General features: G+C 43.8%; 1 protein-coding gene across 4 annotated transcripts in view; it reads right to left on the bottom strand.

The window, feature by feature from the left end:
* Positions 1-26,158, bottom strand: part of LOC147630030 (kinesin-like protein KIN-14C) — a 170,614-nt gene that overhangs the window by 103,681 nt on the left and 40,775 nt on the right. For all 4 annotated transcript variants that reach the window (XM_086811613.1, XM_086811611.1, XM_086811614.1 and 1 more), the window contains exons 12-18: positions 20,018-20,113; positions 19,727-19,906; positions 19,520-19,626; positions 19,229-19,407; positions 12,044-12,208; positions 11,682-11,935; positions 11,413-11,576 (exon numbers count right to left, since the gene is read on the bottom strand). In XM_086811613.1, coding sequence (XP_086667739.1) covers positions 11,413-11,576; positions 11,682-11,935; positions 12,044-12,208; positions 19,229-19,407; positions 19,520-19,626; positions 19,727-19,906; positions 20,018-20,113 — 1,145 coding nt within the window. The remainder of the gene's footprint in view (positions 1-11,412; positions 11,577-11,681; positions 11,936-12,043; positions 12,209-19,228; positions 19,408-19,519; positions 19,627-19,726; positions 19,907-20,017; positions 20,114-26,158) is intronic.

Genomic DNA, 26,158 nt, shown 5'->3' with positions numbered 1-26,158 from the left:
CTCTACACAGGATCATGTGTTGATCACATGCACTGTCAGATCTTTTCATTTTACTTTTTCTTTCAATTTTCCATGGCTCAGTATATCCATGGTACCATTGTAACTTTTTCTTTCAGTTTTCCATGGCTCAATATATCCATGGTACCATTGTATTACTTTTGGTCTCATAGGCCCTTGGGGTCTTCCATAGACGTTAAAATAAATATATATATCCTAAACCCTAACTCTCTCTCTCTCTCTCTCTCTCTCTCTCTCTCTCTCTCTCTCTCTCTCTCTCTCTCTCAGATGGTTCACTCCACTATTGGGGTGAAACAGGGCTGCCCCCTTTCCCCCACCTTATTTGGGATGTATGTGGATGAGGTTTCGGACTATGTAGAGCGGGAGGGTGACAGAGGAGCACAGCTAGCAGGGACATGGATTCCGCTGTTATTGTATGCTGATGATATTGTGCTGATCTCAGATTCTCCAGAGGGGATGCAGCGTCATTTGGATGCATTGCACATGTTTGCAGAGGACAGTGGATTGTCTGTTAACCTTGGTAAAACCAAGGTGATGGTGTTTAACACCACAGCACAGTGGGTTAGGAGATCAATGCCCACCTTTACATATGGTCAGGAGACAGTGGAGTATACAGATGCATATACTTACCTTGGTGTGGTTTTTAGTGGCCCACTATTTTCCTTGAGGAGAGCAGCGGAGACCAGATTGACCAGAGCTTATGCAGCATTGGGGAGACTAGAGAGGATGTGTTCGCAGGTTCAGTTTCAGGAACCTCGAACAAAGCTCTGGCTCTTTGACACTTTGGTCACTTCAGCCATGCTGTATGGAGTGGAGATATGGGGACCCTCAGTGGATCACCACAGCCGAGCTGGTAGCACTGATGGATGGAGACGTATGGAGAGGTCCTTGGTTTCTATGATTTCCCGGATGATTAGGGCCAAGGCCTCCGTACCACATGATATTATCCGTGCAGAGATGGCTGCCCCCCCATTGGTAGTAGAGGCACTCACTCGATCAGTCTCCTTTATACATAGCACTTGGGCTCTCCCTAGAGACAGATATGCTCGCTTAGCCCTGGAGTCTTCACGACAGTTGGTATCACAGGGAGACGGATCATGTTGGTATGCACAGATGACAGCTTGGTTCCAACTGCATGGCTTTAGTATGGACAAGCTACCTCCATTTCAGTACTCCCTAGATGCACCCTCCCTCTCTCTCACACGGGCAGAGATTACCAGACTTATCAGGCAAGACTTGACTCAGCTGGACACTAGGAGGACATGGATACAGCCGACACACGAGCTTGGTACGAAGATGGCTTTCTATAGAGATCATCTTCTCCAGCTCACGGAGGATGGGTTTGTGATTAGACCCAGCTACATGGATACTCATCTTTCTCATGGAGTACGGTGTGCTATTGGTCAGATGCGCACATCCTCACACCAGCTAGAGATTGAGACTGGCAGATTCAGAGGAGTACCAGCTGAGGCCAGGATTTGTCAGCTGTGCCAGATGGAGCCAGAGACAGAGTTACATTACATATGTCACTGTCCAGTATATTATGAGATACGAGGCCGTTTTCACTGCCTGTTCAGAGAGGGCTTTGGACCACTTTCTAGAGTCATGAGATACCAGGATCAGAGATGCCTCGGATTGTACTTGCTGGAGCTGCGTAGACATAGAGAGGGTCTCCTGAGAGGGAGGGGATCAGAGAGGGAGAGACACCTACAGAGGCAGATTACAGACTTCTTTCGACCAGAGATTGAGCAGTCAGGTCAGCAGGCATTGCAGCTAGCCCCAGAGTACAGCCGCACCAGAGGTACACTGATTGATCGGGCTATAGAGGTGGGGCGGTCCAGGCGCCCCAAGATGAGAGGCCCATCTCGACACCAGCGGAGACTACAACAGAGGATCAGGACCATACTAGCACGGCATGGGAGACGTCCAGTCAGAGTACTCACCATGGAGGACATTGAGGATATCCGCCATCGACCGATGAGAGACATCTTTGGATAGTGATGTGTATGATGCTTACCTTTGTTGCTGGAGTTTTCCTCCCAGATGTTATCCATTAGGAGCTCCTGGTACCGTATTTTTCCTCATAGTTGTTTCAGTTTCAGTTAATTGTTTAGTTGTTTTTAGCTTTCCTTACACAGACATTGTATCAGATCCACCAATTGTTGTAACCTTTTTGGTCTCATAGGTCATTTTGGCCTTTTGAAGACGTTAATATATCATTTCATTTCATTTCATTTCTCTCTCTCTCTCTCTCTCTCTCTCTCTCTCTCTCTCTCTCTCTCTCTCTCTCTCTCTCTCTCTCTCTCTCTCTCTCTCTCTCTCTCTCTCTCTCTCTCTCTCTCTCTCTCTCTCTCTCTCTCTCTCTCTCTGCCCGCCTCCGTGCGCACCTCCGTAGGCTGCCTCGCTGCCCTGTGCGCAAGCCACCTCGCTGCTCTGCTATGCCCGCCTCTCTGCTCCACCCACCTGCACGCCTCTACCCGCCTCTGTGCGCACCTCTGCAGGCTACCTCGCTGCCTTGTGCACAGGTCGCCCACCGCTGTAGGCTGCCTCGCTGCCCTGTGCGCGCGCCTACTGAGATGACCTGTGCGCTCGCTGAGCAATGCGCCTGCTGAGATGACCTATGCGCCTCTGCTCTATGCGCACCTCTGTAGGCTGCCTCACTCCCCTGTGCGCAGGCCACCTCGTTGCTCTGCTCTGCCCGCCTCTCTGCTCCATGCACGTGCACGCCTCTGACCGCCTCTGTGCCCACCTCTGTAGGCTGCCTCACTGCCCTGTGCGCTGGTCGCCCGCCGTTGTAGGCTGCCTCGTTGCCCTGTGCGCTCGCTGAGAAGTGCGCCTGCTGAGATGACCTGTGCACCTCTGCTCTATGCGCACCCACCTGCACGCCTCTGCCCGCCTCCGTGCGCACCTCTGTAGGCTGCCTCGTTGCCCTGTGCGCAGGCCACCTCGCTGCTCTGCTCTGCCCACCTTTTTCCCACCCACCCTTGCTTAGGCCCCCAAGGCAGCATCTAGTAGGGGAAAACATGTCTCAACCCCTAGAGGGGGAACAAGATGGCGAGACACCCACGAAGGCACCAAATGCCTACCGCAGAAGACTAAGGGAAGGAATCATGTCCCCTGGCTCACGAAGGATTATGAAGATGGCCCGACAAGATGAGGCCCTTTATGAGGAGATACAGCTTCACATAAGGACAGAGATGAACACCATGCGACGGGAGCTTGAAAAGGAATGGACCAACCAGATGCATGCCCAAAGGAAAGTGATATACCAAACGTTGAAGGAAGAGATATATGTCCAATTGAAGGGAGAAATGCAAGCCCAAGTATGGGTTGAGATGGAATTAGCCCAAGCCTTGATGCACATGGAAATGAAAAAAGAGACGCAGAAATGGAAGAATGACATGCACCGAGAGATTGGCACAACAATTGCATCGTATGAAGGCACTTTGAAGACATGTATGGCTGACCGCGAAAAAGACATCACAGAAATGCAAATCACTTTTTTTTTTTTTCAGAAAGAGACTTCTATTAAGTATGAGAAAAGCATACAACAATCACAGCTATAAGCCGGAAGAGAATAGAATCACCCCAATATGTAAGGTGATTTCAACCACTAAGGAGCATCATGATGCCATGTAAGACCTGTGGTACTAGAGGAAAAGAAAATGCCATGGTCCCATTCCTGCATAAATATCACACGCTCTGCCTGCGCAGAACGAGAATGCCCAATGCGAGCCCAAGTAGCCATAAGAGTGTGGATGATATCACCCCATATAGTACTAATGCATTGAGACCCAAAAATCTGGACACCCTCAATAGCCTCCGATCAATTAGCTCTCCAAAATATCTAGCAGTACATCCTCTGTTGATCCAAGTAAAACCAAGCTCTGCACCCCAATCAACTCTCGGTGAATCACTAACCCAAAAGCCAACAGATTTGTGCCAATTAATGAGTGCCCGTACTGCCAAACAGAACTCCTCTAGTGCTACCCGGAAGGAACATAAGCATATATGTGAAGCCTCCAAAAACAGGGCTGTGTCATCAGCTAACTCAGAGTCAACCAACTCCTCATGACCACGAAGAGGCAACCTCAATCCTGAAATACCAGCAGTGGAGCGGAGAAAGATGCTCATGGCCTCTACAACTATGATATATAATAAAGGGGCTAATGGGCAGCCCTATCGTACTGAGCGAGAAATCTGAAACCGCTCTCCTCTATCACCGCAAGCAAGAACTCTACTGTGCGCATCACAATACATGCATGAAACTACGCTTGTCACACCGACCCTCCTGTCCGGAACTCCAATTTGGGGGTCCAGTATACATCACAGATCTCAGAGAGGGACAAATGAGGGATGGAGGCAAATGGAGAGACCACTCATTATGATGATTGCCCGCATGATTCGGAGCAAATTAGCAGTACCACATGAGATTGTTCGAGCTGAGCTGGGTGCCCCACTAGTAGTAACCGAGGCCCTATTCCAGGCAGTTACCTTTTTACAGCAGCTATGGGAGCTCCCTCAGCAGAGGTACTCCCGATTGGCATTGACCTCATCCACACAGTTGGCAAAGGATGGAGATACTCATTGCTGGTATGCTCAGATGAGATCATGGTTTGACCTACATGGTTTGCGGATAGAGGCACTACACCCTTTCAGTACAGTCTCGATTGTCCATTTTTGGATCTCACCCACTCAGAGCAAAACCACGTAATCATGGACACAGAGAGGACATGGACTAGCCCCCTTGAGCCCTTAGGCACGAAAATGGCTCATTACAAGAGCCATTTTCTACACCTCTCACCAGATGATTTTATCACCCGCCCGGCGTACATGGATGTACACCTATCACATGGGATACGTTGTGCCATTGGACAGATCTGGACCTCATCACACCAACTGCGGATTGAGACAGTGCGATATGTGCATCAGATCTTGGATGACCGCATTTGTCAGCTATGCTACCAGGAGGTAGAGAGAGACAGAGGAACACTACACTTGCCGATGTACAGTCTATTATGAGATCCGAGGGAGATATCATCACATCTTCTGAGAGGGTTTTGGGTCGTTACACAGGGTCATGGAGTTTGAGGATCAGAGATGCCTCAGCGGATTGTTTCTACTTGAACTCAGGAGACACAGAGAGACCCTCTTGGCAGACAAGAGGCCGAGCCATGACGTACCTAGACAGAGGACCCTGACAGATTTCTTCGGCACCAACACCAGCAACCCAGCCCACACACCTCCTGATACCTCCTCCACTGAGCCATCAGGGCACCGACCACGCTCCCAAGGAGTAACCACTGATAAAGCAGTTATCTTATGTCGTGCTCGTCGGCCACGCCCACCAGGATCCCGACCATGGCATCAACCATCACCAGATCAAAGCCATCATCGGAGGCGCCTACCTCTCTTCTACGACCTCTCCATTCTAGACAGCCCCATGGCAAAGATACTTGATCTAAGGAGAGGGCAACACTTCAACTGATCAGCATACATGGATTTACCTGATATACATTTTTCAGTATTTTCCAGTATTTTCTACTCAGTATCATCTCGGAGTCTTACAGTTCTATTCTTATAGCTGTAGGACAATCAGTTTATTGTACTTTTTAGTCTCATTTAGTTGTCCTCTTTGATGAGACACCAACTTCAGATGTACTCTCAGTTTTGGTCTCATAGGCCATTATGGCCTCTTAGAGACATTAATATATCATTTCATTTCTCTCTCTCTCTCTTTTTCTCTCTCTCTCTCTCTTTTCGGCCCCTACATTGATGAGATCTCCAGCTTCATTTACGGATTAGGCGGGGCTGGTCCCACACTAGCACCCATATTGATCCCCATACTACTTTATGCAGATGACATCGTCCTCCTCTCAGACTCAGCTAAGGGGCTTCACCTTGGAAAAACCAAGGTAATGATCTTCAATACTTCTTGCCCCTTCACATCCAGATTGAGCTTCACATATAGAGGGTATCCTCTGGAGATTGTCTCATTCTATGTCTACCTTCGTGTCACTTTCAGTGGCCCACGCTTCACCATGCTTCGCGCAGTACATGCCAGAGTGACACGGAGAATGCAGCACTAGTTTCCACTTGGTTCTCAGTATATGGGCTTCGCATGGACCGCCTACCCCCCCTTCAGTACAATTTGGACTCCTCTTTTCTCCGGCTCTCTCACAAGGATACGAACCAGGTTATCCGGTTAGATCTTCTCAGCCTCTACACCCATTGCACATGGATCACACCTTCGCAGCTCCCCAAGAAGATGCACTTCTACAAAGATCACTTCCTTACACTCACTGAGGATGGATTCATCAAGCAGCCGGGCTGCTTGAGTGTTCACATGTCCCATGCCATGCGGATTGCGATTGGCCAGATACGGGTTTCATCCCACCGCCACAAAGTGGAGACAGGTAGAGGTGAGCGCATCTTTAGAGCCGGGAAGCTCATACGAAGACCCAGAGAGGAGAGGATCTGCCGACTATGCCACACAGAGGTTGAGACGTAGGAGCATTACATATGCCCCTCCCCAGTATACTATGAGATTCACAAGAGGTTTCACTGTCTATTTCATGAGGGATTTGGTCCACTCTCGAGGACCCCTAACTTCCAGGACCAACGTTGCCTAGGCCGCTTCCTGCTTGAGCTCCGCAAACACAAGGACACCTTCTTGAGAGAGCTTCGGCCCCAACCACCCCGCCCCCTCCCTCGCCAGCCAACCATCACCAGTTTCTTCCGGACCCAGGAGGTGGAGGACACCGATATAGTGAATCTTGTGGACCCTCTACGAGTTGCTCCGGAACTACCTCGTCCGAGAGGAGTTACCACGGACCGAGCCTCCGCACTCCAACTTGCCCGACACCCCCGGCCCCCCAATCGGCCATCACCTCATCAGCTCCAGATCCAGGACATGCTCCACCACCATCGTGCTACCTTTCCACGTGACATAGCTGAGGGAGACCTCTCAGCCATACTCATTAGCCCCATGCTTGATATTTTGGAGAGAGGTATACCATCTACTCGGAGCTGATGCTGCTCTCATGTTTCTATGTTCTTAGTATTCCATGGACAGTTTTGTATCACCCCAGTGAGATAGCTATGTTTCTATGTTCTTAGTATTCCATGATGAGTTTCCATGGACAGTTTTGTATCACCCCAGTGAGATAGCTATGTTTATGCTACCGCCCGAGATACCACTTCACCAGAGAGACCTCTTCCATCTATTCAAATCACGTCTACTGCATCTTCTTCAACCACGACCCCCACATCCCACTTGATGAAGTTACGACACACCTCTCAGCCACCCTCCATACGTCCACTGCAGCCGCCTTCCCGCACTCCATAGCCACCCCTACATCACCACGAGAGACTATCCCACATAATAGCTGGTACGACAAGGAAAGACGAATCATCCATCCTCAAAGTGCTACCAAAAAGATCAAAAGCTAGCAAAGGCACATGTGGTTGAAGAAGTCAATCAACAGGAAGAAATAAATCTTTGTTCTAGTCTTAGTATAAAAGATGTAGATGATGAGTATGCTTTTTAGATTATGTCATGTATGTGATTGAGTCAAGACTTATGTTGTTCCAACTTGACGAGTTGTAGAGGAAAGTACACCACCCTATGTTGTTGTTAAGGGGGGACTCTTACTCATTGTGTCAAGGAGGTATGTTAGACTTGGTTCATGTTCTTGTAAGAAGTTGGTCTTAAGGGGGGATTGTTGGATAAATGTAATCCCAACTCCTTAGTCCAATTTAATGTGTGGTTGTTAGGCTAGTGGTTGGTGTGTAAAGCCTACAAATGGTTGGTGCATATAGTTCATGCAACTCATGCAACTAAAAATAGGGTAGAGGAGTCTCTAAATAAGGTACAAGTCGTGATCAAGTGATTATGTAAGTTTGGTTCATGCCTAATCATAATTAGTGTCTACTTGTGTTGATCTCAAAGCAATTTTCTGCATATACCAGTTTTTGTCCCTCATATTCATGATGTTTTGTACAAGCTTTGATCCACCTTGAGTATGTTTTGATCAATCTTCTTAGTTGAATTATCATATCCAACAGAGGCCAGGACTATGCACATTGCTGTGTATTACTTTCCACCAGACACCTCACATTATGCCACGAATACAGAGGAGATAGAGGAGGAGATAGGATGGAGAGGAGTTAGAATGGGCTGCAGCTACTGGATGGAAAGCATTTTGTCGCTCAAGTGTATGCAGATGACTCTTTTTTCTTCCCTCACAATACTCGGTCGGACCTGCAATCCATTATGGATGCTTTGGATTTGTATGGATTAGCTAGCTGCTGGGCTGCAAATTAATTTTTACAAGTCAAAGCACTTGCCTTTGAATGATAAGGATTGGCATGACATTTTGTGGCCAAGGAATATTGTGCCTCCAGGACAAATCATGCGACACTTGGGCTATCCCATAGGCTGGTCTGTTTCGCTCAAAGATGAAACCCATGGGTGATGCATTACATACAATAGAATCTAGATTATTGGAAGCTCTCAACATGGCCTTTGCATGTCCGCCTGAGAATTGTTCAATTGATCATTATGGCATACATACAGTTTTACTTACCACTTATAGCATGGAACAAAAAGGATTTAGATGCTTTTATGTCACAAGCTACGGAATGTCTATGGAAAACCCACACTGATAAAAAAGTGCTCCGCCTTCTGAAATTTGAGCTAGTATGCTCTCCTAAAATGCATGGAGGACTCAACATCCTGAACATTCACTATCACCTGATTGCGAGGAAAGCTACCATCCTTCATACTTTTGAAGCCCAAATGCAACCATGAACGAAAATGTTGGCTGAAATGTGCACCAAGGTGCAGACTGACGCATTTGGCGATTGGGAAACCACTATATGGGAATTTATCACGGGTTGCTTCAAAGGTACAATTCCTGGCAGCCCTTTTTCCAAACGTCTGATCACAGACTAGCAAGAGATCCTGCAATATATGTGTTGGTCGGGGAGACCTCTTCAGGAGGGCAACAGCATGGCGTTGGAAAGTGTGCATTGGAGCCGTATGTTTCAAACGCCCCTTGCAGTGGCTGAACCCAAAAAACCATACTTTCTTGCCTGTAAAGGAGTCAAACATGTGCAAGATGTTATACAGCCTGATGGTTCTTTTATTTCTTTTCCGTTGGCTAATAGGCGCTATGGTTTGAACTTTGGGTATGCACTCCACGCCAATTTGGCATAGCCTGCGAGAGTTGATTCAACCCTTCCTGCGTGCCCCCATGCTAGAGATGTAGAATTGTCTCGATGATTGGAAACTAGATCGGCAAGAGACTGGTTACACTGCCATTCCTATGAAGGAAATAACAGCAGCAAAGGTCTATAGGCTATTGATTCCCTCACCCTGGATAAAGCAACATACCAATCAGCTTTGAAGACTTGATAAACCTCTCAGATGGTGGACTCAGTGCCTATGTTGTAAATGGAAGAATGGTCTTCCTTTGAAGCAAAAAAAATTCATGTGGAGATGTCTGCTCGGGGTGTTACCGGTGGGGATGACATTGGCAAAACGATGTATTGCATCATCGCACTGTGTGCGTTGCTCCTGCTGCACTGAGACTGTTTCACACCTATTATGGCAGTGTTCGATTACCAGGCAATTCATTGCGGTATTGTCGGCATGCCTGCAGATTCGTTTCCCGTCGAAACGTTTCGTGAAGCAATTTTGGCTCTTTGGCAAGTTCCCCTCATCGCTACACGCATATGCCCCTTTATTTGTCATATTTACTACCTTCTAGACTATCTGGCATGATAGGAATCATCAGACCTTCATGCATGCCCCCTTAGATACATATGCATTTTTCAAGAATTCTTTGCATACCTCTTTATATGATGCCTATCATATAAGAGACATTTCTCTGCATATCTTAGAAGTGTTTTCCCACTAGTTCTAGCTTCCATCCACAATGGATGGTAGCAGTTATACATTAAGTTAATTAAAATCAGTGGTTTCACTATATAAAAAAAGTGTGTACCAATGGTGGAGAAGGTGTCTGACATACACACTTTTTCTTTTTCTATTACCACCTGTATACACACTTTTTTTTAGTAATGATATATTAGTAGTGGGAAACCTCAATGCGAGGTGAAAACCCACGAAGGAATATGCATTGTACAATGGCGAGTCCTGAGAGGACCCATACTAGAGCTCCTTAGAAAACTGGTTTATACGAAAAAAGTGTGTATCCCGGTGAGAGAGACATTCCAACCCAATGGATATCCCAAATGTCTAACAGTTTCAGTAGGTGAGATGATTTTCCTAGGCCATAAAATATTGTTCGAGTCTTCTTCCTTTAAAGTCAACAATTTTTATTTCTAAACGGCCCTGCAGCCTCACCAAATAACTCCATAGCCTACATAAGTATACATAGATCATTCTGGTTATTTTTTTGGGAAAAAGGTGCTTGAGCAACCAAACCACGACCATGTGGTAATTGCAACCCATGTAGATGTCCATTGTCAATGAGTTTATCCATATAAAGTAACAATGGATGAGTCGCTATCGCATATAACAAGGCACTCAAGGGACATCCCTGCCTAACTGATTTTCCCAACTGTTAGGGAGAGGACAATCCTTTTCCCAAAATACATCTTGTCGTGCCGTCTTTATATAGCCAATAAATGACATTACACATTTTTTCTCCAAATCCAAGTTCTGTCATTACCCCGCAACAATATAATCCTAGTGAATAGTATCAAAAGCTTTGGCCACATCAACTTGTAGTAACAATAGGTCCTGCTTTGTGTATTTCACATATTCTATCCCCACATATACATTGCAAATATTGTCTGTGATTTGTCTTCTAGGGACAAAACCATATTGTGCCAAATGAAGGATTCTAATCAAGATGTTTCTGATTCTATGGATGATCATTTTAGTAATCAATTTGTAGACCACCATCATCAATGTAATAGGTCGCCAATCTGCAATATCTTGACATATTTGTTTTTTGACACCAATTAACCAGACCCTCTTGCAATGTGGATGGCATAATTCCCTTTAACCATGATTGATCATAAGCAACAGAGGCTATTTAAATATATCCCAAAACTGCAAAAAGAATTCAATCGTTAAGCCATCCCATCCCTGGGATTTACCCAAAGATTTTATTGCATTGTCAAGCTCCAATTCCAAAAAAGGAAATTCAAGGTCTTGTGCTTCTTGAACATCCATAATTCCTATCACATGAGAAAGTAGGTTAACACAAGCAGTAGGAGCACTGTCTGTTCATGGAGTACGTGTTGCAAAAGCATGTTGGAAATGAGTTAAACATTCTTGTTCTAACTGCATGATATTATGTGGTCGTGCATCTGCGGAAGCCACTATTACATTGCACAGGATGAGAACTCAAAACATGCCTGTTCTTTCAAGTCGCGTACTTCTCTACTCTCTTTGTTGCTCCGTGCAGCACCAAGCTCAACAGATGCAACTCTCTCAGCAAACTTTAATGTGCTTATCGTCTCCCCGTACGACTCCATGTCCGGGCTTATGTGCACAAACATCAATGTCTTCGCTTGTCCGGCTGGATGGACAAATCTAACAAACATTACATGATAGCATACCCAAACAATACCAGAATACCAGAATAGAGAAAGGCACCCCAAAAAATCTGACGAGGAAACCGCACCTAGGGAGTTTTGAAGCAACTGAGTTAACTTGCTATTTCGGTAGGGCACATGACTGCTCTTCTGTGCAAGAGCAGAAACAACATCTCCCAAAGCAGACAAAGACTTGTTTATATGCTGGGCCTCTTTCAACCTGTCGCCTGTTGCTTCTGATCTATCAACTCTTTCACTTCCAGCAAGATCCACAAGGTGAAGACACCCACGCAAAATGGAGCCTGATGCCAAGTCCGTACCTTGTACATGTACTGTCAACACACTGCAAATAAAGGCACCAAAAACCATTCACCCCTCTTTAAAAGTGAAATCATCACATGCACTTCACACACACACACACACACACACACACACAAGCTTGTATGCATACCTGTGAGAGCGGCTGCTGCGTTCATTCAATGCAGTGGCCCCAACCGCTCGATTTTTCTGACCAATCTTTATCAATTCCAAGACATCTGAAGTCGATGTGACAGGTAGCATACTAGCATCAGGTACATTGAGACCATTCAACTGAGAATGATTTCTGATCTCCAGCGTACATGAGTTAAGTCTTAAACATATGAGCAGCATAAAAAACAGTCATAACCTACATCTTGAACCTTTATCGTTTATTTTCTTATTTATAAAACACTCTAGGCATCCCATAATCCACCTGTTCCAGCCTTAAACCTCTGCTTTCTTGTTCACAAACCACTCCAATCAGCCATAATCCACATGTTGGAGCATTAATTTGACTTCTTCAAGAGGAAGTATATGTCTTTCTTTGTCGTCCCACTTCATACCATGTTTCACTACTTCCACTTTGATCAGAGACAAGAACAGGAATAGATGCATTGCTCAGCCCCAAAATTTCTGCTCCATAATAGGCATTGAAGAGCATCTTGCTTGACCTTATAGATTCTTTCGTTTCTATTTTAATTTATGTTCATGACAAACATAAGGCCTTCATGTTCTTATTTAGCCTGCTGGACTTTGAAACCGTGGTCCTTCTCAAGGGTTTCATCTTTCACAGGTGTGGACGAGTCCAATCAGGAAATTATGGTGGGGAGCCCGATGGTCTTCTAGGGCTGGGATTTGGGGCAATTGCACAATTTCCTCCTCTGCAGAGGTAGCACACACAGGGCTGGTACGCCAAGATTGTTTCTCTAATTTGGGGAAAACATCTCTCTCAACCTGATAAACAGGGGGCAGCTCTACAGGCGGCTATTTACTGGATTCTCTCTCCCATGGGGAAATTCACAGATCTGCAGAACGGAGCTAAGATCTGGATCCACAGCGAGCAGCCTGACAAAACCCTAATGTGGCAGCGAAAAGCCTAATTGTTAGGGAAAACATTAACCTCAGAGCTTCTAATTTGTGCCATGAGAAACCCTACTGTGGAAGCAATTTTTATTTGCAGTGGTTTGAATAAAACTTCTTTCACCTCCTGCCTCTCCCGCTTCTTTGCCTGTATCAATATACAGAGAAGTTTTTACAGTGTTCAAGTCCACCGCCCGCCCTTTGATTGGCATTATGGCTTCTACCCAATCATCCTCCACCCCCACCAGCCGGGGGAGACTAATCCTTTTCTCTAAAGACGAGCTTAGGAACTTACAGCCAGATTTTGATAAAGAAGTCAAGACCACACTCATTGGAAAGATTTTCAAGGCTAATCCTTCCCACTCTGAGGTTAGGGATTGAATCCTAGGGCACTTCCCACAGAGCTTGTCTCAAATTTTATTTATGCACTTCCCACTCTGAGGTTAGGGATTGAGATTGCCACCACGCACAAAGGAGGAACTTTTGGACTCTTAAGTTAGCTGACGATACAGCAATGCTTCTTGAGGCATCTTACTCATGTCTTTGCTCATTCACATTGCCTTGGAAGAGTTTTGTCTCGCAGAGTAGGGGCCTTTATGAATTGGCATAAGTATGTCACATACCAAGGCCAAAGTTGCTTGGGAAACTATTACCCATTGAACATCATTGATTCAGAGATCGAGTGCAAAGCTATGCTTTGCAAGTTGATGGTTAGAGCATTCCTTCCTCGTACTGAGCCCTAGAAGGATTCCTTCATATACTATATTCTTAGATGTGTCCCTGATGAGAGCAATGGTGACTGGAGGCACAGCGCATGTTTTATTTTTTGTAAGGTAGATTACCGCCCCCCGTTCTCCCCACTGGTTTCTTCCATCGTCCGGGCTTGGAGCAGTATGCAAATATTTTTACGTAATAGGCCCCCAAGCTCAGGAGTCAGTAGATGAGGTTGTGAAACGACCTTATTAGAGATGATCTTGGCAGACCCTTGGATGCAGCAGGGTATATGCACATTGGGGAGAGATGTGCAACAACAATACTTGACTGAAAGAATTTGAGAGTCTTCCAGATGATCAAAAAGAGGCATCTACCCCAAATCTCAGAGGAAGTCACCGATGCATGTACCTCCTACACTCGCTCGTTTGGCGGTGTCTGACCTTCTCTTGTTTGCTCGCTATTTCACTTGTCATTTCTTTATGGGCACCGATTCTTGAAGTGTTACCAATTGTTCGCTCCTCACTCGTTGCTGGAGTCTGACCTTCCCTTGTCTGCTCGCCGTTTCGCTTGTCCTTTCATCTGAGTGCCGTCTCTTGAAGTGTTTTCACTTGTCCTTTTGTTTTGTTCTTCCTTTCGGCTGTAAACTCTCTTTGCACTACCTTTTTCACTTCTTCCCCTGCTGCATGTCGCCCTCTCCCTCTTTCCTTTTTGGCTTACTTGTCGTTTGCTTTTGTTTCATATTAGTCTCTGTTTCTTCTTAGCCTTTGGCTTGTGTGTGTGTGCTTGTGGGAGTGTGTGCATTCTTTTCTTGCCATCATGGTGAACTCAGATTCGGTCCTTCATTATGCTCGAAAAATCGACAAGCCTCAAAATGCTTCCAAACCTAAGAAGCTCAAGGAGTCTGCTTTGCATGCTTCAGTTTTTGTATGATGTGTTGCACAAGGACTTTGAATCATGCAGTATCAATTGGGATAACCCTAAGCTCTCTATTAGATGCATTGTTCCTTTGGATGTGAACCTCCCAAAAGTTAGGAAATTCTCAGAACGTGCAGTGATACTTTCCTTCCCCCAAGAAAGGTGCTAGCTGCTGAAGAACAACCTTGGAAAACGATTGGTTGTTGAAAGCATCTACTATGCTACTATAGGTTTCTATGAAGTTGTTTTGAAACTTGCAGACACCAAAATGAGACTTTTTGTTTTATGGAACGCAGATGGTGCATGTGCTCCCATGGTCTCCCACTACTAATTATCGGTCATTGCTGCATCATCAGTGTCCCGCCTAGGTGGAGGTAGTTGACTTTCCGACATTATACAGAAATTCTTTGCCTTACATAACAAATCAATTGGGAACAGTTATTTGCCCTCCATTTGTGACAAACAACAGGAATCGCGCTTTTGTGTACTTTGGGAACAGTTATTTGCCCTTCATTTGTGACAAACAACAAGAATCACGCTTTTGTGTACTTTGGGATATAAACCAACTCCTGAATCCATTAGATTTGATGTAGGAAAAGTGCATATAGGAGAAAGATTTTATGCTTTAAAATGGAAAACTTTTACTAGAGCTTGTTTTCGATGTGGTAAGTTTGGACACTACTCTACTAATTGTCCAAATCTGGCTTTGCAACCCCCGGCAGATTCGATTCCACCTCCTCCAATGTCTGCCAAAAAATCTGATGCTAAAGCAATTAATGTAAATCAAGTTATGCAAACAAGAGGTAAAGCTATTGTCACCCAATCTGGAAGTGGTCAACAGAAAACTAATGTCAAAAAGACAATGAAGGATGGCAGACTCCCCATCCCAAAAAAGTTATCTCCCAGATGCCAAGACAGCTTCAGATAAGAAATTGGGTTGATCCACAGCTTGCTCTTAGTAAAGCCTCATCCTCAACGGATGTTGATGTTGGTTTTTCATGGAGTCACATAGTAAAAGGAGGTGTTCAGATTTTGCATGATCTACAGGAGGATGTAGAAACGTTTCCCCTGTTAGCTGAAACTTTTCGGGCAGCCATTTCAGGGTTACTGAAACGTTTCGGGGTAACCAAAACCCATTTCAGTCCCCTACCTATCCCAAAATATTTTTCAAATCCCACTATGTTGTTTGTATTCTTATTCTCTGCCAAATTACAGTAAATCAGAAACCTATCAAATTGGCAGCCTATCACATTAATGATAGTAATCTACAAGATCATCACCAAAATGCTTGCTAATAGAATGTCGAAAATTCTACATGAAGGCCTGTACCTGGCACAATATGGATTTGTTCCTCGACGACCAAGTCCCAGACAATATTTGTAATGCTTATGTGGGAATTGAATATGCCAAATACATTGCCCAAGAAGTGCTCTTACTACAAGTTGATGTAGCCAAGGCTTTTGTCACAATTCAATGGGATAACATTTCTTTAGTTATGCAAAAGCTTGGTTTTGGCACTAAAATGCAGAATGTTATTTACTGGCTGTACAAAGATAGCGCAGCTCGTTGTATCCTAGGAAAAGGATTGTCTTCTCAATGGGTATTGGACTGCTAGTAAGGCAAGGCTTCCCCTTGAGCACATTGTTCTACGCTATTGCTACTCATCCTCTGCATGTTTAAACTTTATATGGACGTGCTCTCTGAACAAGATCGTCTTCATGGTCTGAAATTGCCTACTAGAGGCAATCTCATTGCTCAAGCTTCTGCTGATGACTCTTTTTTTTTTCCAAAAAACATGAGAGAATCTGCAATGTCTCATGCAAGCATTACATGTCCTGCAAGGCTTTTTATCAACTTTCGGAATTCTACTTTGTTGCCTCTCAAACAAGCAGATTGGCATGCTTTCTTGTGGCTGGGAATTATATGCCCACCTCATGACATAGTGTGCCATTTGGGTTATCCATTGGCTGGAATATTTCTTTTAAAGATGCCAGACATTGGGCTATGCAAAAACTTCATGTGAAGCTAGATTACTGGCATTTATCTACATGGCCTCTGCATCTTCGCCTCAGAATTGTGCAATCAATTCTTATGGCATACATACAATTTTTCCTCCCACTTTTGGTGTGGACAAAAAAGCAACTTAATTCTTTTATATCTCAAGTGATGGCAGTCTTTTGGAAGACTTCTAACCAGAAAAAGTCATGGGTCTACTGAAATCTGATTCTGTTTGTTCCCCCAAAATGCATGGTGGGCCAAATATTCTCAATATTCATTATCATGTCTTGGCCAAAAAAGGCACTATGCTTTCCACACACTTTGCACACAATCAACCATGCACTTTGATGATCTCTGACATGTGTTCAAACTTTAAAGTTGACTCTTTTGGTAAATGGGAGCTCACTCCATGGGAGATTTTGGTAGGTCATGTGACTGGCAAAATTGCCAGATGCCCTTATTCTACTCAACTGATTAAAGATTGGCAAAAGATCCTACAATATCTTCATCGGTGGGACAAACCCCGAGATATAGGAAAATGTCTACAAGAAGAAAGTCTACATTGGAGTCAAGCATTTGATTGTCCACTTGCTTTGTGCTCTCCAAGAAAGGCATACTTCCTATTCACAAAGGGGATTTACTTGTGTCAAGATGTCATCACAAATGAAGGAAGAGTAATGTCTTTTCCCAAAGCATGTTGGCATTTGTGCATGCATTGCATACCAACTTGGACACTAAGTTACAGCCATTTGGTGAGTTATTGGATGACCCTATTGAAGGACAGCTTGAAGACAAGATTTTGCAAAGAATGGAACATGGACTATTCCCTAAAGTCCCTGTATCACACCTCACTGCTTCTAGATTATATCGATTGATTCTCCCAGATCCATGGTTTTCTGATTACATCTTTGGGGAATCAATCAAACCGCAAAATGGTGGAAGCAAAATTTGCATAAGATCTAGGACAGCAATTTACCTCTGAAGCAAAAAAATTTCATGTGGAGATGTATTGCTAGAGTATTCCCCGTTGGAGAATTTTTGGAAAACAGGCTTATTACGTCTGCTAAATGTCCTTCTTGTTGGCATCAGAAAGAAACAGTGCGGCATTTATTTTGGTACTGTTCAGACAGTATATCTTTTTTGTGAAGACATTCTGGATTACTTGTGGTGGCTTTCTTGGAATCACTTTTTCCGGTAACTTTTGGATGTTTGGAAAATATGCACAACGAATGGATAAATATGCACTCTTTATTGCCTGGCTGCGATTTTGGGCACTATGGACTATATGGGTTGCTCACAATCACATGGTTTTCCATTCATTCAAGATTGGTAAGTTCTACTTCCATCAATCTTTACAACAATCTTGGCATGACAGCTATCAGCTACGACACATTGATCAAGCTCAGTTGTCATAGTGAAGATCCCCCTTCCAAGGCTTCACCCTGTACATTAATATAGACTGTTTTTACAGAAAAAAAAGTTCGTATACTGACCCTTCCCTAGTGATGGTTACTCATGCTTCACAGTGCCTATGGATATACGGTGGATGCCCTATCAGATATCTATATTGGGACACTGGTGAGTGGGAATGGACTGATGTGACTAACCCCATGAGGAGGATACCTTTCTTAAGCTACACTATGTGTAATGCCAGGTTGCTCATGCTTGGATAGGCCCAAAGAGTTCCCACTCTTAGGCCTCACTGGGAGGCGTATGACATTACACCCCCAATTCACAAAAGATGCTAGCAGAGACTTTGGCACTCATACAGGAGGAGCCAGATATCCTACTTCTTCTGGCTGTTTCTACACGGTGGGTTGTCCACCAACCAGTGGAGATCTATTTTTGGCCTAGACCGCTCTTGTCCTAGATGCCCAGCTCAACCCAAAACAGTGTATTATTGCTTATGGGAATGCAGAGGAGCTTAGAGGATCTGGGTATCTATAGCCCGGCTCTTGGGCAAATTCAGGAGTGATCCTATCTATATTACTATTGCATGGTTGACTCAGTCTAGCCCGCAGCTTCTTTTTGAGCGTAGGGGAGCAGATCCTGTTACACTTGTCCGTAGGGGCATAGCTCAGAGATGTTTGCTTCAAGATATCCCCCAGTTACGATACACACCACTTCCGCCTGAGTATTGACCCCACTTGGGAGATTATTGCTAGTATCGTGCAGTGGCATATCTGGAAGACCAGATGCTCAGAAGCCTTTGCGGGTATTCATGTCTATTTTCAGTATATGAAGTGACATCGTTCACACTCTTTTGGCACCTCGGCACACATACAGGGATCTTCTAGAGCTGCGCAAACAAAACACAGCAGATTTATCAGAAAGTGGAACCATGGTATTCTCTTCTCTTCCACTCCTACAGGGCTTTTATGGCAGCATAGTGCCACCGATTGGTTGACATCTCCCAACCTTTTGGTTTGAGATCTCCCTTTGTATGATTGTATTTTTCTTAATAGAAGTCTCTTTTCTCAAAAAAAAAAAACAGTCATGACCGATCTGATTCACCCTCCAGCATTAGACTAGCCATTAGCTCTAAGCCTTTGAATTATCTGAAAATAAAATGGCTCTAAGCTTTTGAATTATCTGAAAATAAAATAGTGACAAAATATATAAAGGATATCTTTTGTTTGAACCCTCCATTAAAAGGAGGTCGCGTACTTGTTCATTGTATATTTCGACCATTTGAACACCCACTTCATACTTAAAGACGTCCTCCCTGCTCTGAGATATTTGAAAAAGATCATTTAAGGCTCGGTAATTCACGCCCCAATCCTTTTGGAATAGACTGCTCGGACCCGTCTGTAAAACAAGCATGAGAATTATTAAAGAGTAAACCATCGCCAGACTCATGCCCACACATGTGCGTGTGCCCAACAATCAAAACTAGACACTTCAACAAAGTGGCACTAACCATGGTGTACGTTTTTCCTGATCCTGTTTGACCGTAGGCAAAAATGCAAACATTGTAGCCGTCCAATACCGACCTAATCAAAGGTCGAGTATCCATAAATACCTCCTCTGCAATCTCAGAAAGTTAAACTCAGGAGAATAATAAAAATAAGTTCAAAAATGATCACGTTCCAGACAACATTGAGACAAGTATGTGACAGAAACCTACCTTGTGTGGAGGAAGGCCCGAAAGTCTTGTTGAAGCTAAACATTTTGTGACCATCCTTTCCTTGCTTCATTGGATTAGCAATTAATAGGTCCCCATTTTCCCCCACAAACTCGACAGCACTTTGCCTTTCCACCTGGCCAGGCAGGAAGGGCCTGACCCTGCAGTAAACTCGAATATTGCCTGGCAAATGCAGTACCAATATTTCCCTATTTAGGACATCTTTGTGTGCACATAGCAAGGAAAAGCCATGTTACCACTGGCTCCAAGTTCTTGCTAGCTCTACTCTCTCACCTTTAAGATCTTGAACTTCATTGTACAGTTGCCGGTTCTCTGCAAGTACTTTGTGATATCCTGAGGCTGCCTGTGCTAATCCCTGAAGTTGTACTTCTGCAAAAACATGTCAAACAAAGAGGCCAGATGACTCTTTTTTCGGAGACATGATACAATCAAGACACTTGACTCAGCCATCCAGAAAATATTTTCCCTTGTTTCTCTTTCTTTTGGAAGAAGCATCACGATTTGATTTTCAAAAAACATGTTGTGACAGATAGCCTACAAAAGGAACCAATGCATCAACCACGTGTGTATGCATATATTCATACATACATGTGTATGTGTGGGGTGTCTGTCTGTGTCTTTGTGCACACCTGTGCACAATGTACATAGATCTATGTATGTAGTGTATATACATAAATGTACATATATCCGTGAAAGTATGTGTATGTGCATGTGTTTTGGGGTGAGTTGGGGGGAAGAGGGGGATGATGGATGGGTAGGTGTGTGTGTGTGTGTGTGTGTGTGTGTGTAAAGATATCATGTACTTGCAAGGAAGGCTACAATGTTGCATACTTTCTTCCGTCAACAGCAGCCATGGACTTGTATGTTAGCATCCATGTGTGTCAACATGAGGACTTGTGCTTATGGTCATTGGATTACAGATCACTGGGAGGTTGTTATTGGGAGATTTGTAGGGAAGATACCTGGTTGTCCTTTCTCTACTGCCCTCATACTTGACTGGAAACAAGTTCTCTCTAAGGTCAAATGGGCTCCTGATAATTGCTCGAGGACAAACTCGATGAGGAAAGAAAGTATTCATTGGAGTGCCATCTTTGACACTCTACTTGCTTTATAGGAACCTGTTCGGGCCTACAATCTTATGAAATTGGGAATTAGGTACATACATGATGTGGTAGATGATCGGGGATATGTCTTATCCTTTCCCCGGGCCACTGCTTCCTATGCATTGGGAATGCATCATAGGTCGATATGGAAGAAAATTGCTGATTTATTGGATCAATTTTTACCTATTCCACCTGTGGTGGCTGACACAGACAGGCTTATGGATTGGCAATTGCAGCCATCTACTACATGCATACATCCTATTCCCCTTCCTGCCTTAACCTCCATAAAAGCATACAGGCTTCTTCAGCCTCCCCCATGGATTCACCAACATGCTAATTCTCTGTGGCATATAAGGCAGCCCCTCTCATGGTGGCGGAAGAATCTCCGGATGTTGTGGAAGTGTAAAATGCCATTGAAACAAAGACTTTTTCTTTGGAGATGTTTGACAGGCACATTGTCAGTGTGGGTCACACTTGCTAAACGCCACATTGCACCTTCCACATGTCTAAGATGTCAGGCTCCCTCAGAAACTGTTCTTCATATGCTTTGGCACTGCCCTTGTTCCAAGATCCTCCTCAGGAGAATTTCAGATTTTCTTCGGCTCCGTTTCCCAAGTCACAGATTTGGAAAACATTTCTGGCTTTTTGGCAGATTTATGCGGTCCTTGTCCCAATACTCACTATTTCTCTCTTGGGTGAGATATTGGGCTCTTTGGACAATTTGGAGTGAGCATAATTTGGCATATTTGGGTCGGCAGAATCATCAGTCATATGAATCCTTCCGAGCCTCATTGCCGGCAATCCTTATATGATGCCTGCCATGAGGGTGATATGGATGCTTCTTGCTTAGAGCTTTTCTCTTTATGTTTCTGACATTTGGGATACTCTCCATTTCGGAGACTTCCCATCTTGTACATTTATGAGCATATAAATATACTGCACTGGATATCACAAAAAACAAAGTGTGTGTGTGAAGAACACAACTAGCATGCTTTTGCTAGAAGGGAAGCTTCTTTTGCAGGTTATCACATCTTTTATGCTGGAACTCGTCACTTCTCAAGAGTAGTCATGTTGATTCGCCATGAACTTCAGCCATGTGTTGCATATAATGATCCATTAGGAAGATGGATAGTTCTTCAATGCCATGTCAATGGAGAGATTCTTGAATTTGGTGGGGTATTTGCATCACAGACTTCTTCGATGAGAACTCAAATGTGAGAAAAATTGAGAGCTTACCCTTGGCTTCAAATGTGTTATTGTGTGGAGACTTTAATAACTCTCCTGAATATGATGATAACAGTAACCACAAATCGCATATGCTTGGCTCTTAAATACATCAATGGCATGCTGCACTTCGATATATGGGAGCGTGTGATTTATGGAAACACTTGATGCCTGCCACGCAAGGGTATACTTTTCATCTCACAATGCTATTACTGGCTATTGGGCTCATCTCGACACATGGTACATGTTGAATGCAAATCAATATGATACTTTCACTTGCAAAATGTCTATAGACTACTCGATGTGTCCTTCATATCATTATCCATTGTGGATGATGTTGTACTTTGGCATGTCAACATTAGATGTACCACTCCCACAAAAGAGGCTGCTCTTGATCAACAATAGCTATTTGAAACATCGACTTTTTCTTGATTTGGTGGCTCATGCAATGCAACCTTTGAAGATGCATATGTTTGTTGACATTGACGTGGCTTGGCGCAGATTCGCAACTCGCATGCAGGCTGTTATTTTGGAATATGGTAAATCGTTTTTGGAAGAAGAAAGACAAAGTGAAGGATGCAAAACTCTTGACTCAACAACTCACTGAGCGTAGTCATCAAAGCAATCTTGATGATTCAAAACAAAAGGCATTGATGCAAGCAACCATTTGTCTTAAGAAAAATGATGAAAGAAAGTTGCTTTGATGACTACGCAAAATTGGCAGATCGGGTCTAGACAAAAACCACTGAAAGACAAGTTACTTGTCCAAAGGATTTTTTAAGGGTTTGCATGCTTTACAATGCATTCATAGAGTCAAGAATCGGGATCATTGTTGGATTGAAAATACGCAGCAATTAGAAAGAGAAGTTTATGGCAACTTCAGCAACCTTTTTGTTGCCCCCAATGAATCAACTCAAAGAATTATGGATGCATTGCATCAGTTGCTTCACAATGTCATAGAATTATGTCTTACCAACATGCATCTGATTTGGAGGTTGAATTCACCATGGATGAATTACAACATGCATTGCATAATTTGGGCAAATGGAAATCCCCAGGTTGGAATGGCCTCACAGTAGAATTTATTCTGGCTTTCTGGGATATGTTGAAATCTAAGTTGCTTTTCAATTGTCGTTGGCATTCGGGCAGACTCCCTTTTTTTTGGAAAGAGGGATTGATTCATTTACTTCCCAAAAAACATATTTGTGAAAAGTTACCAGATTGGAGACCAATAACTCTTATGCCTGTGGTTTACAAACTCGCTACAAAAATGTTGGTTAACCATTTGAAGAATATTTTATATGAGGGTCTGCAGCTTGCACAATATGGTTTTGTGCCCAGAAGGCAAATAATGGATTACATTGCCAATGCGTACATTGGCATCGAATATGTCAAATATACTCAGCACGATGGACTCATAATGACGATTGACATAGAAAAAGCATTTGACACAGTGCAATGGCAGTTTATTGCCAATGTCATGCAAAATATGGGCTTTGGACCTAAGATGAGAAATATTGTTTAATGCCACTACGAAGGAGGAACTGCTCCATGTATATTACACAAGGGCCTTTCAGATTTCTGGTCTATAGGCAAATCAGTGCAACAAGGCTACCCTCTCAGTGCATTGCTCTATGCAATAGCCACTCATCCTATACTCTTATTATTAGACAAACTGCTTGCAAAAGAACAACCTACATGGCATACAGATTTTGGGGATAAGGTTTTTCTTTCCAAGGAACACCCAAGATTATGTTAAAATAATTATGGATGCTTTGGACTTGTTTGGCCTTGCACAGCAGGCTTGGAAATCAATTTTGCTAAGTCCTAGCTTCTTCTACTTAAGCACTGTGATTGGCACTCTATTCTTTGGGCAGGCTAGATAGTTTCCCCAGATCAAATACTCAAACATCTTGGGTATCCTTTGGGCTGGAATGTCTCTCTAAAGAGAGAACGACAATGGATTTTGGACAAGCTTAATTTCAAACTTCAATCCTGGAAATTATCTACCTCGCCGTTGCATCTTAGATTAAGAATTGTGCAATCCATTATAATGGCTTACATTCAGTTTCCGTTGCTCTTGTTCCCTAGTCTTGTACTCATTTGGATACTTTCATGTCTGCAGCCTTAGCATGTTTGTGGCATACTAAGGTGGACATAAAACCCATTAGGCTATTCAAAAAGCATTTGGTTTATACTCCAAGAATGCATGGTGGCCTCAATATATTGAATTTACACGTTCATGCTATCACAAGGAAAGCTTCTCTTCTTTTGAGTTTCTTGGAGCAAAAACAGCCCTGGACTTTAATGTTATCAAGACTTGTTGCAGCAATGAAAACTCAACTTTTGGGCATTGAATCATCACTTATGCTGAGGTTATATTTGGATGCCTACAGGGCCACATTCCTGGATGCCTGTTCTTCACAAAACTGATCGAGGACTGGCACACTCTCATGGCTCAAATAAAATGGTCTGATAGACCGCTTGATCAAGGCAATTCTCTTCGCAGAGAGAGCATTCATTGGAGTCGTGCATTTCAGCAACCTCTCGCTCTATTACAGCCAAGGAAGGCCTATTATCTTTCTACCAAAGCACTCAGATATGTTGAGGATGCACTGAATGACAACGGCTATGTTCTTTCTTTTCCACAAGCTATGGAACTTTACAATCTGGGTTTACATCATACACCGGTATGGTGAATCATAGCTTCTTTATTGCATGGTTTTCAGCCTGGACCTCCTCTACAATAGAGTCATACCCTGGATGATTGGATTTTGGTGAGTCAAACTGCAAGCTGTTGCGTGGTGCCTCTAACTGCAGCCAATGCATACAAATTGCTTCTTCCTCCTCCTTGGATACAAGCTCATGGAAATTCATTATGGCACATTCAAAAGACTTCTAGGTGGTGAAGGGTGGCTCTTTTTGGAAGATCTGGAAGAGTAGATTACCCCTCAAACAGAAAGTTGTCTTCTGGAGATGCCTCTTTGGTGAATCATAGCTTCTTTATTGCATGATTTTCAGCCTGGACCTCCTCTACAATAGAGTCATACCCTGGATGATTGGATTTTGGTGAGTCATACCTCCTCTACAATAGAGTCATACCCTGGATGATTGGATTTTGGTGAGTCAAGCTATTGCGTGGTGCCTCTAACTGCAGCCAATGCATACAAATTGCTTCTTCCTCCTCCTTGGATACAAGCTCATGGAAATTCATTATGGCACATTCACAAGCCTTCTAGGTGATGAAGGGTGGCTCTTTGGCAGATCTGGAAGAGTAGATTACCCCTCAAACAGAAAGTTGTCTTCTGGAGATGCCTCTTTGGTGCCTTACCGGTTGGCAGTTTTTTGGCTGGAAGACATATTGCTCCAGCATCTTGTAGAAGATGTTCACATCCACGTGAGACTTCGTCTCAGATTTGTGGACAAAACTTTTGGAAAATTATTTTGGTTATTTGGCACCATTACTCATGGTCTGCCAAAATTTGATACTTTCATTGCATGGACCAAATTTTGGGCCTTATGGTCCAACTATCATGCAAGAAATCAGCTCATATTTTCCACACAAGATATTCCCTATTTTGCTTTCTTCAAGAGATCTCTTCTTTTCTCTCTTCGGGATTCTTTTGACCTCGGAGATCTTCCCTTGCATCAGCTACAAGTATTCTTTGACTACTTTTGAACTTTAGCTGTCTGGTACTTGGACAACTGGGCTTGTAGCTTCCCTTATGTTTCCTGTATTTTGATTGTGGGTTTTCCCCTCCACTTGGAGATTTCCCACTTGTAATATACCATTGTTACAAAAAAAAGAGCGTATGTGTGTGCACACGCATGTGCACGTGAACAATCGCGAGAGAGAACCGCCCATTGTTGCTTCTGCAACGCCGGCCTACTACCCCCATTTTTGCAAGATAAAAAACAGTGGAAAAACAAGTCTGCAGCAGTTGGTCCATCTCTTGTAGTCTATGGCAATCATATAGAGATTGGCGCAAAGACTGTCGAAAATATAAGCAGTCGTCAATCTGTATACTATGAACTTTTTTCCTTTTTGGAAACCACTGTCTAATTAATCTCTGTTTACTACCAACAA

Source organism: Cibotium barometz, chromosome 17 (genome assembly GCF_041138505.1).
Source record: "Cibotium barometz isolate CiBa-2024 chromosome 17, ASM4113850v1, whole genome shotgun sequence".
NCBI classification, from domain to species: Eukaryota; Viridiplantae; Streptophyta; class Polypodiopsida; order Cyatheales; family Cibotiaceae; genus Cibotium; species Cibotium barometz.
This window is presented reverse-complemented; position numbering and strand designations above follow the sequence as displayed.